General features: G+C 44.0%; 1 protein-coding gene across 1 annotated transcript in view; it reads right to left on the bottom strand.

Annotated features, from left to right (window-relative positions):
- LOC146181414 (uncharacterized) overlaps positions 1–16886 on the bottom strand; it is a 38964-nt gene that overhangs the window by 6056 nt on the left and 16022 nt on the right. Inside the window, exons 3-11 of the mRNA XM_084575785.1 lie at positions 16571–16606; positions 14801–14807; positions 13471–13613; positions 12648–12677; positions 11501–11542; positions 10244–10474; positions 8532–8630; positions 4593–4858; positions 1310–1413 (exon numbers count right to left, since the gene is read on the bottom strand). Of these exons, the coding sequence (XP_084431911.1) occupies positions 1310–1413; positions 4593–4858; positions 8532–8630; positions 10244–10474; positions 11501–11542; positions 12648–12677; positions 13471–13613; positions 14801–14807; positions 16571–16606 (958 nt within the window). The remainder of the gene's footprint in view (positions 1–1309; positions 1414–4592; positions 4859–8531; positions 8631–10243; positions 10475–11500; positions 11543–12647; positions 12678–13470; positions 13614–14800; positions 14808–16570; positions 16607–16886) is intronic.

Here is a 16886-nt window from a genome sequence, read left to right as displayed (position 1 = left end):
ATATATGCCTGTTCCTGAATCGCATACACTGGGTTCTCTTATATCGCGAAAACATTTAGTGCCGTAACCCGTGGAAGTTTCGATTGACCTCTTTTTGCCACCCCTTGTACATTCCATTTTTCAAACCATTCCTTATGATGAGACTCAGGCGGTCACCAGAAGTGAAGAAGTAATGAAGCGTTCCATTTGAAAAGAAGCAGTTTTGTTTTCGGCTGTTCTACGCTGTCGACAAATTAAAAATTAAAAATAAAAAATCTCCAGAGTATAGAAAAGCCCGAAGCAAGATGAAATGTGCTGCGCAAAAAAAGGCTGAATTTTGTTTGTTCTGAAACAACGTCTTTCTTGGCGACTATGCCGCTGGGTAGGCCACTGTTTCATTAAATTCTCTTATCTTTCTAAATATTTAAGCATGTTATGAATAAACCTCTTTTTCTGATTTTTGCTTCATATACAAGTGGTATGTGCATACCTAAATACATCTGGCGTGGGTATATGCCCATCGCGATGATGCAGAGAGCGCGCGTAGTTTGCACAGATCTCTAAACACGCTGCGGATTTTCCTGGTTTCTCAGAAAAAAAAAAAGCCGGCATACTTTTTGCTCATCAGCATTCGGACGCATTTTCTCAGGGGAAGGGTCTCCCCACAGGCAAAGAGGATACTGGAAACATGTCAGGATGAGAGAATAACCCAGCATATTAATATGGCCACCAGCCCATTCCCAGTTTCAGGGAAATGGTTGAGCTCATAAGCTCGCCCGCAGTCTCAACTTCCGGGTAGGCTTTGCCCCTCAGTTCACATTGAGCATAACCAGGCTTCTAATCTATAGATTGCTGAGCACTACGGCTATACAGGGTAGAATATCGACCGACACATAGGACAATAAAATAAGGGCCATGAAAGCATCTGAAGGTGCTTACAAAAACAAGGTATTTTCAGAATCCAGCCACCTTTAGCCAGTGGTACACGGAAAAATTCATAGGTAGATGCAAACAATTTCAGAATGGGGCTGATCTGGTACATTTAATATGGACGTGTCCAAAAATCCAAAACATAAATCAATGAACAAAAACAGAATAATTTTGTCCATTTTGGGAGACTACTGCTGACTTGACACTGTGAAACTTAGGTCTAATCCGACTGGCAGAACACGCCGGCACGGTCTAAGGACTCCAGGTTCCCGTCTAGGCGTATAGGCAGACGCCTATCCTTTATATCTTAGAAATTGAAATTGTGCCACATACTATTAGCCAACAGCTTCGGTTGAAAGCAAAGCGACATGACCTTCATTTTAAAGTAGCATACACTCACGTGGTGAGGAGGGCGTCCAGATCGTACTGGGCGAACAGTGTGGTCGACTCCGGCAGCACGAGCGTGAACAGTTTTCCCATGCGACCAAGCTGCCGCTGGCAGATCTGCGCAAACCGATGGATGCGCCTAACGCCGTATCCTCCACCGACCGCTTTGCAATTTAGGAATAAAACATGAGAGGGAGGAGATCTTTGGGTAGAGAGGGCGTTTATTCTGATGGTTTACTCTCCATTGAAGTACCAGGAAAGATATTTAAGTGTAGTTTACATTGTCCGAGTAGACAGTGAAGGTGATATAAACTTGCTTACTAACCACAATAAAAAGTTGATCACTCACATTAATGATGGCAAGTTTTACATTTTTGTTAATAAGAAGATTTATTTTACATCCCTGGCAGCTGTCATCATTTACAATGAAAACAATTCCCGAAATTTTATAGCCAACACTCTGGCATTTCAAAGAAAACAACAAATATAATTTTAAACCCTATATACGTTCGCTTTACAAGTTTAACTATAAAAATAAAGTATTTCTTGTATCAATTTCTTATGTATAGAAGATTACCCTGCAGTATCTATATTAGTAATAAGGTGGAAGTAGTTTAGTTGAGATCGCGAGCGTGTCTCACTGCACGGGATGGTGGTCCTAACTTTATGCCCTGCTTCTGTGACCCATTAATAAAACGTCGTGCCATGTCTGGTGTAGGTAGAAAACAAAATATGCCCTGTACTATAAAGCAGTGGCTGCACTCTCGGATATTGTCAGTAGCAGTTGTCGGTGGCAGAGAAGGAGCTAGCTTGACCAGTAAATTGCGAAAGCGAATCCACCAATGTTATCTGCTAATAAATAGCGCCATCGACGGCCAAGATCTTAATGTTTGGCTCGTATGTACGAGTGTGTGAGCAAGCTTAACCAGCGGCACGTTGCGTATGTTTCAACATTCACTACTAAGGAAGCGCAATCACCCATTTGGGTCTATTACAAAAAAAATGCGAACATGAGTGTTGTGGGTTGCACTGCGCTGCAAAAGATCTGCGCGGTACTATGATTGCATAAACGCGTGAAATAGCCGGAAATAGCCGAGCGAGTCTCTGAGTCTCTTACGAGCTCCACTGAGGTTATGATCGCCTTCTGTTATTGTCTAAACGCTATATGCCTGACAGATGCTTCTCGTTGCAGCCACCTTTCATTTCGCAGTACTCCCCTCTTGCCAAACCTCTCAAGCCACTATATCCACCGCGGTTTACATCCGCTCTTCCTCCTTCCTATCTCTATACGATCTCTCATATGCCGTGAAGCGTTCCGTCGCCTTTGGCACCCGCCGGCACCGGCAGTGAACTGCAGAAGGCGAGGTTGATGAAGCAGAACTGAGAAATAAGATTATAAGATCTAAGGCTTTAAAAATATCTCTCAATTCAATACAGCAGCGCTTGGAACCGCCCCTACGAGCACGCTGCGCAATGTCTGCTTAACCTGATGAATTAGGGCCGGCCAGCGCACCACCTGACATGCATATGTATCTATGGCATTCGGATGCTATGGATATATGGTGGCAGCAGCTCTATGTAGGCGAATTTTCACAACGCGATAATACATCACTGTCAAATCACGTAAAGAACCCTGTTGGTGTATATTACTGGCTCCTTTACACCAGTCTCTCGTCGCCAATAGGCAGCTTTTGCAATCTCAATCCTACCAAACGTAACACAGCAAACCATCCCGTTTAATCTGACCCCAAGGCATACTACATAACTTCAATGCCATTACGTCTAATACCCCTGCATAACCTAATGTACCATATTCCACGCACCCTACCATGCAAAACCACCCGATTTGACCGCTATGTTTGTGCAGTCGTGGTGGCTCTACTGGGCCTTTTTTAACTCGCACCTTGCCATTATCGCCCTCAGCTTAAAGATGATAGCTTCGGTTGGCGATCACATAGCTAGATTTTTCTGTCAACAGTGAACTATGCACAATTTCCTGTACCTTTTATAGAACATACTCGTCCAGTTTCTTCGTCTTGTGTAGCTTTCGCTGCCGAAGATCTTTTTTTTTTTTTCATGGCTACACCAGAACACTGTTGTATGATCCCCGACATAACGCAGGAGAGCGCCGGAGGCCTCTCTAGATCTGCTACTGTACGGCCACTGACTCAAAAAAATATTCTAGGCATGCTGAGGCAGCATTGTATAGGCCCCAATTTTTAGCTGACTCTGATACATGTGTCGGCACCGTATCTTAATATAAAAACATTCTTCATTTACATTAGACTAAGGAGTAGTAAGTTTCGCATCTATTAGTGAACTGAAAGAACGAGGTTACTTAGCGATGGTAAGTTAAGCACAAGTATGAAGTTCTTCTGTCCAGAATGTTTAATTTTTTAAAGCGTAATTTCAACAAAGAGCAGTCAAATGTCAAGCAGCTCCTGTATTTCCCTTACATAAGGCCAATTCTTGAATATGCTTGCCCTGGATGGGATCCCCAGTTTATTTACTTATATTACATGCTCGAACGCGTCCAAAATAATGCTGCCAGATTTGTGTCTAACAATTACAACTTTTCATCTAGTGTCACGTCTATTAAACATCATCTTGGTTGGCAATTTTTAGCTCACCGCAAAAAACATTTCAGATTGCAGATCATGTATCGCATTTATTTTGGAAAGCTCAGCATTGATAAAGACCGGTACCTGCTTCAACCTCACTTTTTATCTAGACAACTTGATTATTAGTGGAAATTCCGAGAAAAAAAATACCGGACAGATGTATACAGAAACTCGTTCTTTCCACTGACGATCAATGAGTGGAACCGACTGCCAGCTGGCATCACCGAGTGCTGCACGGAAAATTTATTTCGGGCTTTTTTATCAGATGTGTGACGTAGCGCCCAGTTCTCTTGCGTGTGTTTCCTTCATCACTTTGTTTTTGAGTGTTTTCATCACTTTGTTCGTCGCGCAGTTGCCCCGTTTAGATGCATGGTTCTCATTCTGCATTATCACTTGTGTCGTGTTATTTTCTTCATTTTTATGTATTTTTATTGCACTGGCGTTTATACTGCACTGGCGTTACTGGCGTTTATAGCAATGTTATTTGTCATCTCCCCCCCCCCCCCCCCCTGCAATAATGTCTTCGGGCGCTGCAGGAATCTGTAATAAATAAATAAAAAGGGTGCAAATACAAATTGAGGCCTTCATAAGCCTAACACCGTAGAGAAAAAAAAAAACAATTTGTTGATCAGAACAGCGATTGAGAGCTAATCTTTTTCGCACGGCTGAAGTTACCTCGGCGAGACGCGTGGTGAGCTCCGTGGCGACCCCATTGACTGCACTGCCTAGCTCGACGACCAGGCCGTCCAGGTGGTGAACCACGAGCCAGCGGGCGGTGCGCATTGCGAACACCTCGATCGTGCCCTGCGGTGATCGAAGCAGGGCCCGCAGCGCCTCTTTAGTCGTGGCGGATGGAGGCGAAGACGTGGAGGTAGTCGTCTTTGGTGAAGGAGGAGACGACGCAGGACCCCCGCTTCTTGTCGTGGAGCTCATGCGGAACTCTGCAATTTTTAACGGGAAAGAAAGCAAAAGCGTGTTTCGCAACAGTACGTTAGTTCCCTTATAGGGCTTTTTGAGTGGGTACGTATACGCGTCCTGAGTTGGCGGGATGAACATGTGTGCCACGTGGTAAGAAAAATAAAGTTGCTCTGAATTTTGCGCAATTCTACTTGGTGAGCACTGGAACTCTCACTCTGTGGAAACACCGATTTTATCGAACGACGTTACTCCTCCACCTCCACTGTCCATCCACCAGCGACTAACACCGACCCCCTTCCAACTTCACTCCGCGGAAGGCCACCCACAACCAAACCAAAGAAACGTGTCCTCCCGAAACAGCACGACATCAACTCATTTACGTCCCCGCTACACAGTGTATCATAAATAACTCAAAAAAGCAAGCGTTTGTTCAGTCGAATTCAAAGATGGTGTAGAAAGCTAGCTTCACATAAAAGGCATCAAGCGCAATTTCGCATCCCCAGTTGATGCGCGACTCAGAAGTCACCTCTCCACCCCACCTCCCCGTCAAGAAAACTGCTAACTTAAATTTCATCCCGCAGCCCCTTCAACCGCTTAAAAAAACGCGAACATATGAGAGCTCAAAATCATCACTGAGCAATAAACTCCAATTCTAATAAAAGGGCACAATAAGAAAAGCGTGAAATGAAAATGCACATTTCTAATAAGCATCATCGATCAGAAAACGTGGCTCTCTGCCAAATTTTAGGGACAGCTATAGGAAAATACAGCCCCATAAAAAATGACAATCCAAGTTTGGAAATATCACAGTGAGTGCTTTAGAAAACTTCATCGGGAGCAATCTTTGATGAGGTGCATGGGCACCTGGTGTGCGCAGAATGTTGTGTGCATTGTAGGTTCTGTGAGGCTCGGATGGCAGGTTGGTCCATAGGGCGTTATGGCGAGGGGCGCTTCAGTGACGGCTATAAAGAGTGCTAAATCTACACTCATCCGCCATTCAAATTTTAAAATAATGCTTCATATGGGCATGAACATTACAAGAAGTTATTAAAGTAGAGTATTCATGCGTTTATATTTCAGAGCACTGACCAAGGATGCCCGTGACAGGTTTTGTAGAGCTTGCCTTAAATATACTGGAATTCGATATTTACAGTTTCTGGAAACCTAAAGAATTGGGTATTTTACAGTCAAGTTTAGCAATGTTCAATGAACTGGAATTACCCCTTCCTGGCAATGAGTCACTTTCACTACCTAGAAATCAAATTTGAGACTTTGGGCTGTAAAGTTAATGCCGACTATTTCACCAAGATAACACGAATTGCTGAGAATATTCAGTAATGTGACACACTTTTACCTCAGTTGCAGCTTTTTTTTTTTTTTTCAGAAGGCACATCTGTGTTCAAGTATACATTTTCTTTGTCATCTCAAAGTGTTTCCGGAACCACGTTTAAGGTCCAGCGCCCCCTAGCAAAGAGATCCGTCATGTAAGAGTAGCAAAATAAAAAAAAACGAAAGCAACAGAATAGAACTTCCTATGAGCAATATAACGTTTCGCTACGTATATCTGTTTTCTTTGTTTTTCTTAGTTTCTCTTCACCTGTTTAGGCGAAGAATAGTCATATTATTGTGTCTACAAACATTTTTGCCTTAGTTCGAATCACTGAATTCAGGAAAAGATCTGCAAGCGCTTCGGAAAGTCGTTGGAAATCAGATGCAGAAGGACGGACGCCGTACAGAAAAAAAGATTAGAACTGCCACAATCACAGGAGTTGTCCCTGCTGACAGAAGTGATGACAAAAGGGAGAAAGATAAACCCTTCTCTCCGGTCATGGAGGAGAGATAGAACTGCGGTCAGCAAGGGAAAAAGTACAAATTATATAATGAGGCAACGGGAAAGCAGGGAACGGCACTTCAGATAGTAATTGATATAATTGATCGCACTACACGCTGACGCAATCTTGACACCTCGTTTCTCTGTAGTTGCTCGTCTGCGGAGAACACTAACCTCAGTTCTAACTCAGCTCCGTACGCACACTAATCGTCTACATTTTTTGTCATTGCTAATATAATACATGGTAGGCTTAGGATATTATTATGCGATCTTAAATGCTCGTTTGTCACATGCTGTACAAAACGCTCTAAAAACAGTGTCTGCTTACAATCAGATTCGCGGACATATTCCCTCTTCAACTCCCTTATTCATACCGTAAGTTTAGAAAATGTCGAGTGTGGTGGATGTTTCATTATTAAAATGACGGGCACGAACTGCGCCCGAACCAGCAACAAGAGGATATGAGTACACATGTATGGCCTACGCTGGAAATTAGGCAGTACACTACACATTTTATTTGTTGGACAGTTAAAGGAATACGAATGAAAAAAACCTCGGAAACTATGATTTACCGTCTCCAAATGCCGCATTACCACCAAAGTATGCCGCAGTGAATGGCTGCTAACTAGTTTAGATTGCCTTACATAACGTGCATTAAACGTGGATGGTTTTGGCAGATATGAAACTCTAACTTAGTGAGGACATCAGAAGATACGAACGCATAACCGACTAGAGGAGCAGAGAGAATCAATGAAGAAATAGTGCAAACCGATGGGAGAATACATCCTTGTAAGGCACTGTGGCTGGAGAAAGAAAGGATATAGGCGATGGTTCCTTGAGGTGAGAGAGGGCTTTATAAAAAAAGCTCGGCACAAAACAATGTAAAGGAGATCAAAAAACTAGCCTAAACAATGTGGTCGCACTTGGCTCAGGGCTCTCTTAATTGCAGCCGAGAGAGAGCAGAGGCGTCTGCTCTATCCAGAAGTGGCTGTACTCTGATGTTACATTCGATCGTTATTCATTTTGTTCTATAAAGCGAGAGACTGAAGATGTGCAATATCGAGCAACAACAGTATTCCAGACACACACTTATGTTCTGAAGTAAATTTACATACACTTAGGACGTCGGTGGCCGAATTTCGAAGGAAATTAAGCTGATACTTCAGCGACTCAAAGCAGCAAGCAGACGAACCGCGCGAGGCACACGTGGCCTCCGCGATTCGAGCGCGACGCCGGAGCCGATCGTGGCGGCCACGGGCCACAGTAAGGCTTCAGCTACCTGTACATAACACTAGCATGACAACTATTAGCTTGTAAAGAAACGTCACATTTACAAAAAGTCGCCGTGAAGTCAGAAATCACCTCGTTATCGCGTGAGAAATGTGAAGGCGTGATCAGAATAATGCAGCCGTCCGCCGCGAAAACAGAGTTACTTAAGAACTCCGTCCGTGTGGGTACGCGCTTCGTTTGTCGGTTGTAGGTGGCTGTTGTGTGCCCTATATTTAAGTCGCTGGATAAATGGTGGTCACCCGACACTCCACAACCGACACGGCTGCATCTGACTACTGCTACTTGAAGGTTTTGACTGGAGCACCCATAAAACTAACGGGAGGTGCGAGCGGTGCCTAAGAACAAGTCATGCAGAGAAGCCTAACCAATGGCTGCAGGATAATGATGTCCCTGCCGGCAAACGCCTTCGGCGCCGCTCCTAGTCCCGAACACGGCAGTTCCATATTTGCTCCGCTGCTCGCTCTATAGTGATTGATCTGTATGTTATTCTAGGGCCATGACATGTCCCAAAATTGCATATCTAATTCGAGACAAAATAAAATATTCTCCTCCTTTCATCAGAATCAGTGGCGCACCTGATAATGGCGGCTGGTCGCTAGACACGTGGACGTAGACTTCCAGCAGCGGGTCGACGTCTCTCCGCGCCGCCAGGCGTCTCAGGTCGTCCTCGTTTGCTGGAACCGAAGGATAAGGCCATGCAAGGGGAGCGGAGCACCACAAGGAAGTTACAGCTGTTCCCCCCTTCAGCATTAATCCTGATGGAACATAACATAAACCTAACATGTTTATTAACCGAATCACCTATCCATCTAAAGATATTGGAGCTTTTAAGTAACTAATTCGCTGCAAATACATTCACTGACCACTGGTAAATACAAATAGTTACTGCAGGTGCATTTGTTCCTCGTTAAATCAGCCAGCCAAATAATCGATCAATGAATTATTTATTAAATCAAAACTTTGTGTATCGACTTAAGAATTACGTAAACGAAAGGTCTGGTTTACGGCTTGATGAGTTGATACGGTGCGTCAACCACTAGCGCCAGAAGCCCTGCGGTCCCTCTACGTTCTCCGCCGCTACTGGCCCGGAACGCCTCTTCTGATGGTATAGAACCCGCTCTCTATTCGCGTTCTCCGTTCCCATATGGCGTCTCATTATGCATGCAGTACATTACCCGACCGTATGGGTAAAAAGATGGATCCGATACGCATTGAACGCTTGAATAACGCATGTTGAATTTTGTAGTCAAGCAATCAAGAACGTATTCAACATGAAACCAATTTGCAAAGTATTTTTGTACTTAATGCACGGAGTAATGCATGGCTAGCCTTCAATCATCCCATTGAAACACTTCAATGTTGCAGTTCACAGCATCTCGTAAATGGAGCACTAAGTGAAAAAGAACGCACATCGCTTATAAAAGAGAGCGAAGTTCCGGAGCGTGCGGCTTAAATCGCAAAATGCTTCATGCGCGAAAAGTCTACATCACCCCACGGTTCTGCGGAAATATATGCAAAGCGGGGACGTGAAAGTAAATATTACAGTCCTCTGGACGAAGACACCCGGTTTGACTATATATATATATATATATATATATATATATATATATATATATATATATATATATATATATATATATATAAATTCGTAGATAACTGTGAATAGACCATTAGGAGTCTCTCAGCGTCCTTTCGCTATAAGAAATTAAAATATCTGTGTCGTCCAGGCCATCTCTCGTTTGTTTGTGCTTTTTTTTTTCTTTCTTTAACGGATCAGTTTTTACTCTTTAGGTTCATTCACACTGCATGGAAAGCGTCGGTGCCAGTGTCTTTTCGATTGTATTGTAAATATTGTATATAAGTGTTGACATACTCAATAAATCACTTTAAATAAAACACAAATGTGCCAGCCAATAATATTTGCTACAGTACTACACTGAATGACGGTAGAAAAATGTACAAAACACTATCACCAATTGCAATCCCAATCATCGTATAAAAATGCCATGGACTCTGAAACGCTCGGCGCTTTCTGTGTATTTTTCTTTATACATTTATTTGTTTTGCTGCTATATTTTCGTGTACGTGGTCTTTATTAGCATTTTCTTTTATCAAATGAGGACAAGTACCTTAACTGGCCGTGCTATCTCCGTAATTTCGGCTACCTACCCATATCTGATATGGAAGTCACACATGCCCGAGTCTTATAATAGCAAAGGTACGGGTATGCTTGCTGGTCACACCCTGAATCCGAAGCTAGCCATTGCGGTAACCGCAGAATCCTCACATGGTTCGACGATATCGACGGTGGCCTGGGCATCTCTCCAGATGACCCGCACTCCCTGGTAGACGAGCGCCGAGCAGAGGCCCCTGGGAGCGGCACTCGCTCTCTTCGCGGGTCCAGCCGCTGAAGAGGGCGGGGGGTCCAGGCGCCTCAGGAAGCACCACAGCCTGGGCCGCGGCCCGTTGGACCCATCATCGGCTACGTCGTCCCGGTCCTCGCTGTACTCGGGCACGCCTGGCAGGAGGGCCATGGCTTCGCCTTGGTGGGAGGCCATGCCGACGCCTTGGTGGAGCAGGCCGGCCGCGAACGCGACAAGTCTCGACGGACACGTATAACTCAACGATGCTTGCATCAGCTTTATTTCTTTGTTATACCGATTGATTGTTTCAACAAAGAGACTATGTAGCTAATAGGCAAGCGATTTAAAATAGCAAGAAAATATTTTCTGAAGCAAACTTCTTCTTCTGGCGGGCATAATTTTCTACAGAAACTTGTATTTATATGTCAATCAGAAACTAGATAAGGTTCCAATTAAAGCAATCGGGTGGCTAGTTCTCATCGGATAACCTAAATACGCCATTTAAACGAGAATGAAAAATTAGATATCGAATTGAAGAAAAAAATATCCTTATCGCCTCTAGGCGTAGAAAATATAAACACCCTTTTCTCGCACAATATCGGAACTGTGCACATGAGATGCGAACGAAGCTCGGTGGAAACGGAGAGTCCGCTTCTTATGTGTTGTAGTGGGTACGGCGTCAAATTCAAAGACCTTTATCTGCTTGTAAAGTGTCATGCATCCTTCTGTTCCAGCGTAGAAAATATCACTTTTGTTTGGGTGGTTTAACGTCTTAAAGCGACTCAGGCTACAATAGATGCAGAAAATATTACTAGCTCCATTCGCAATGATTGGTTATTTTCGCACTTTAGTTGGCGAAGCGAAAGTATGTCTAAGACCGAGCAAAATATTGGAATGCAGCTAGAATTTGGAGCCTCAGTAACTGCAACACGTCAACCGCGGTCTTGTGTGTCCAACCAAACGCAGCTATTTATTACACCGAAACAAGCCTACTTGCAACATTCTGCTAATTATTAGGCAAATATTCCCATACTCTGAATGGCTGCCAGGGACACGACTTGTGTTTCTATTCCCTTCCTAGTGTTTTCACAGTCAAGCGCCCGAATAAAAGGCCAAATATTCTCATCTTGAATCCGAGGGAAGAATACAGATCAAGAGTGGCTCGAGTGATCGAAACCTACCTTCGTCTTCCGTCAGGAAGGCGCTCCTGTTTCCAAGGTCCGCTGTGAGGATGAAAGTCGTTGTCAGTGCAGCATTCTTTAAGCGACTCACATAGCACGCTAGAAAAAACAGGTTCTGACCTGAAGTTTTATGATTACCTGGAGCAGTTTAACGCGAAAGCCGAATATGACCCATTTTTCCGAAACTTCAGTATTGTTGGTGATGACGCTGAGAGCGACTATGGGCGACTATGGCTCCAGCTGGTGGTAGTTTGGAGGTAACACGACCAGGCACTGATTAATTGGTGGTTCGTGCAACCTGGCAAGAGATAACTTGACAAGAGATAACGCGGCAAGAACTGCCAGCTGGAGCAGCTCGTTTGAGATGAGAGTGGAATCCACGGCAATCCTTGAATGCTGAGTTAGGCATCCTATTCCAAGGTCGCGCAGTTACGTTTTTACATATGTCGGGTGGTATCTCACAATCTGTGGCACATTAGGACTAACAATGTTGTTAATTTTATTTGTTCAATTTCCATTAGAAGGAAATTTACTAATATCAAAGTAAAGTGGATTCTTAATAAAAGACCGATGAAGTCGAGACCGCAATCATACTCAAGATTACCATTGTTCGTTAATATAATCTATCTAATTCCACCTTATTCTGCCGCATCTACGTAGAGAATGGTACACGCAAAATTCACCATTTTAATGAGTTAAATTGTTGTTATGGTGAGAACGTTGCTATCGAATGGTCCTTCGGATAAGAGAACAATGCCGGATAAGCGTTCGAAACAAATTAGAGCGATTAGCCAAAAATCGAAAAGGCCCGCTGCATGGGGAAACAAAGACAAACCATCTGTAACAAGTATATAGTCACAAAATGCAAACTTAACTATTACTCCATGTGCGACCATCGTCCATTCCATGGCTGGGGAGATTGTTATTCAAACTCATTGTACAATCTTCTGAAGTAGAGATCCCTCCTGCTTTTCAATATTCATTTGGTTTTCGATGCTCAAGCTAGCCTCCCAAGCGGAATCACGCGGGCCAAATGAGACCGGTAACATCTAACCGTGCTGAAATGTTGCGTATCTGTTGCCCCGCTTCAGTTAAAGATGTGCTCTTAGTACATTTCACGAAATACCTCCTCGAGGCGCTCACTTACCTATGTGCTGGCCAGCTGCTCTCTCAGCCGCTAGAGAAAAAAATAGAAAGAGGAACTAGATTAGCGCATCCGGAAAGCTAGAAAGCATCTGCGTTTTGAGCTGCTGATTTCCTTTTCAGGGGGTTAAAACCGGCGTCCCATCTGCAGAGACAATGTCCTGTACCCAAACGCACACTGCGGGTTAACTTTTAAAAAACTCTGGTGAAAGCCAAGCCGAGGATTGTAGCTAGAAATATAAATCTGAGACGAAAACAGGTCGTTACTGATGTTCCACCGTGAGGTTTTCTGTTCAAAAAAAAAAAAAAAAACTAGTGAATAATTGATCGCTCTTGATATCAAGACATTATTACTACACTACACTTTACAGGCAGAAATATTACGATGCCTCATTATTGTACTCGGGCTCTCTTAGGTTTCTTTCTTTGTACTGAGCGCTGTATATCAGCCTTCAGGTCAGACATGACGATGCAACGCAGTTTCAGAACAGCTGTAGCTCTGCAAAACGCGAAGGTAATGGCTGCGATTGGTAGAAACGATATGACGAACATTGAGGTCATGACTTATGAGTCACACGCAAGGAAATATTCGAGTCCAGAACAAGCGTAGTATACAAGAAGGTTTGCCCGCAAGTTCCTCTTCCCGAATATTCCGCTGCAGGAACCCAATCTTCGAGCTTTAAGGAGTCATATTGTACGAAGCGAACAATCACAAGCTTGCACATGCACCTCAAGACTCCTTTTGCAGAAATTCGTTTAAACTCAGCTCGATACCTTCCTTCTCATACGTACCTCGGCTCCGGTGTGAGAGAGAATAGGCAGCTTACCGGCGATGCGTGCGATGACGGTCCGGTAGGTGAAGGTGGTTCCCACCACGGCCACCGCCAGGAGGAGCAGCAGGCCCGCGCATGCGCCAAACGCCACCAGCGGCAGCAGCCACCACGAGCCGACGCGGCCACCCGAGCGTGTACTGCTACATGAGGCAGACGCCATCTTTCTACCCCAGTTGCATTTACTCGTATTCATAGGCAACAAAATGAAAACCTGTATAAGATATGGTATTCGGAGCTTAAAGCCCCAAATCGGCATAGGAGGCGAGAAACGCTGTTGTTATGGGTTCGAGAATAGGTTCGTCAACCTCAGACTATTTACCGGGCAGCTACATTTCACTCTACACGGGCGCATACCGGTTCACACCTATCACAGCGCTGCCGCCACAGCCTCAATTGACCCGCTTCCTAGGAACCAGTGGTCGCCCATCTTTACCCTTAAGAAGAGCCACAGCTTTGGATCACCAATTAATCTTGAGGAATCAAGGAGTTTACTATCCCTGCATATTTGTATTTCATTTTTCGGACCCATGACTAGCCTCTGGCTAAGGGTGCAAACAGTGTGGTACACATTTTTTGTTATAATTGGAAAAGCAATACCACTTGCACTTTCAAGCCTTCACGTGACCCGGCCGCAGTTACGGCTTACCCACGTGACGCTGTGACGTCACACCCCACGTGACACACGAGTTGGCAGGAGCTGCCAACTTGGGTCTCTCGTTTCACATGGAACGGTTATGTCAGAATCAGCCTTCCAGGACCATGGCATTCACGTTACCCCTATAGGCCACTAAGGCACGTTCATACGGCTTGGGTAAAGCGGGGCTTTATATGTGGGCTGAGGAAGAAGAAAAAAGAGAAGAAGAACGCTCGGTCACCCACAGCTAATGATTTCGCTCAATATTTGGTTCAGCAGCGTTGAACGCTTGTAATTTGTATTTCAAGGATGAATAAATCAATTGAATTTGAAGTCTGCCGAAGCTGGCGTCCATCTGCTGCCGCTTTTACGTGATAAGTAACGGACGGATGATATGTTCGTGCCTTGGTTTGATGATTCTAACGGACGAAGCAGTGAAGACAGATTGTTGCCGAAGAGCTCCAGGGACACGTCACTTGCATTACGTCATAGGAGGCCTTGTTCGGTGCAGTATTTGCTTCCAGAATTAAAACAAGAAATTAAACACTTTATAAACAAAAAGTATTCGCGAATGCTACAACTAAAAGCTAGCTGTAATAGATTTCATTTTAGAGACCAAAAATTAAAGCACACGCACGCCTCTGATGCGCAACAAGGTGGCCTAGCGAGACTTAATAACCAGCTACTTACCTGGAATCTGAAAACGAAAAAAAAAATAAATTTGAACTTGATGTTTACATTATACTTACATGTAAAATAAAAGGTTAGAATAAGGCATAAAATAAGGACCAATATTATAGTACACGTAAGTGCTCGTGCAATGAAGAAAGAGAATTCAACACTACACGCCCCTAACTATAAATAACTCTCAGCTTGAAACATGCATGCAGGAGAACAAGTATATAAAACTATTTATTGTGCCTTTTGCCATAAATAATTAATTAGCATACCGTTATTAAGGACCCTCTTCTCGGCACATAAAGGGGACTACAGGTATTATTTTAGTCTATGTGATTTACCGTTGCGAATAAGCATCGCCCATGAGAAGCACTGTCTTGCTGACCTCCAGCGATTACGTCCACCTGGGGTTCTTTAGCGTGAACCACACAGTGTATATAAAGCTAACATTGCGAACCTTCTGCATGAAAGGGTGAACCAACGAGGTGTGCCATCATGAAACCAAACCCCGGAGGTGAAGCGGCCTGTTCAAGTGTTGAATGGTGCACTTTATTCAGCAAGACCGGCTTTTCAGCGGAAGCGCTTTGGAACCATATCTCAATTTCTTTATAATTTTTACGCCAAGACAGAGACTTTCACGGAACCCTAAAGTGTCAGAGTGGCACTCCTGCACGCCCCATTTTCTGTCTAAGCAATGAAGAGACGATAGACATCCATGAATGAAGCAATGAAGTTGGCAAAAATAATTGCTGCCACGCACATCCTCTAGCTCGCGATAGGCAGCGTCAAAATCATTGCTGTGTGTGTCCATGGGCCAGAGTCATTAGCTGGTAACACCGTTACTATCCAGCTCGTTCTTCCCTTTGACAGTGTCGGTGGCAGAAGTGCTCTCTGGTGTGGTGTGATGACATGGAGTGAACAAGGTTGATTTAAAGCATGACGCTTCTGCAATTTATATCCCAAATGGGACAGAGTTCTGGCGGTACTAAAACAGTTCTTGTTAAGGCGAAAATCTTGTATGTCTTATCGCTTACAAGACGTGAAATCTTCAGTCGGAAGTTGTCATTAGAGGCTGTCCGCCAAATATGCCCACAAAAAGTGATCCCAGGTACGTCAACACGCGAGTACAGAAATAAGATTCTTCGAATAGTGCGCACGCGAGGCCTAAACCATTTCTTTCCGTGCACCAACTGAGCGCGCACAACACTTCCAGGCAAGATTTTTCAGAACTAAAAGAGCACGAAAGTTAAAAAAATTAAAAGAAATGATCAGTAAAAAATATGCGCGCTAGAAAATGCAAAATCATAAATTAAGGACGCTGGTTACGCTTCGATTTCCTAACAATGCAAATGTGTGGGCTAAGCAGTACATTCGCGGCCCGGTGTTACGTGGTTTGTTTCCTCCAATACAGGGCATATTGCAGTATGGAATACAATTGCAAGGTTCTGGCATGAGTACAGAGCTGACGCTTTCCTCTACAAGACGCGGGGCGGTAAATGCAAAGCGCGTTTCACTTTGATATCCTCTCTACTCGGGGAGCATAAACATCACTGCATCAAGAAAAGAGCGCACTTGCAACGCAAAATTACATTTCTGGAAAGACTATTCCCGCTTCTTCATCAAAGAGTAGTTCCCTATACCAAATGCCAAGAATGATGTGATTGCGAGGTATGATTTCACGACATTTATTTTTCAATAGTTTCAGAACTCGGTCCAAATGCAAATGCTGAATTAACTCTAGCTTTTTTTAAAGAAAGCATAGCAAGCCTCTTGATTACTTACCTGACGTGTGGTCGTTATTGGCGGTATCTGGATCTCCTGATGAATGAAAAAATACGTGAAATTAAAGTTAGGCAGTGACGGTCACTTTCACGTCCCTATTGCGATTTAAAGAAAACTATGTATAAAGAGCGTTCGCCGAAATTGCAGAGTCGTAGCCGGAGTTTAAATACTCACATGTAAACAAGAAGGTAGCGAAGAATAGGCACAATAGTTCAGCGGGAGCCAGTTGTTCACAATTATCGACCCGTCTCTTGACCCTCTAGTGACTTCCCCTAAGTTTTCGATTATTGCTTTGCACGAGCTTGCAACGCGCACT

Source organism: Amblyomma maculatum, chromosome 8 (assembly GCF_055883805.1).
Source record: "Amblyomma maculatum isolate TAMU_Amacu chromosome 8, ASM5588380v1, whole genome shotgun sequence".
NCBI classification, from domain to species: Eukaryota; Metazoa; Arthropoda; class Arachnida; order Ixodida; family Ixodidae; genus Amblyomma; species Amblyomma maculatum.
Note: the sequence above shows the minus strand (reverse complement) of the source record. Positions and strands in the feature narration are given on the sequence as shown.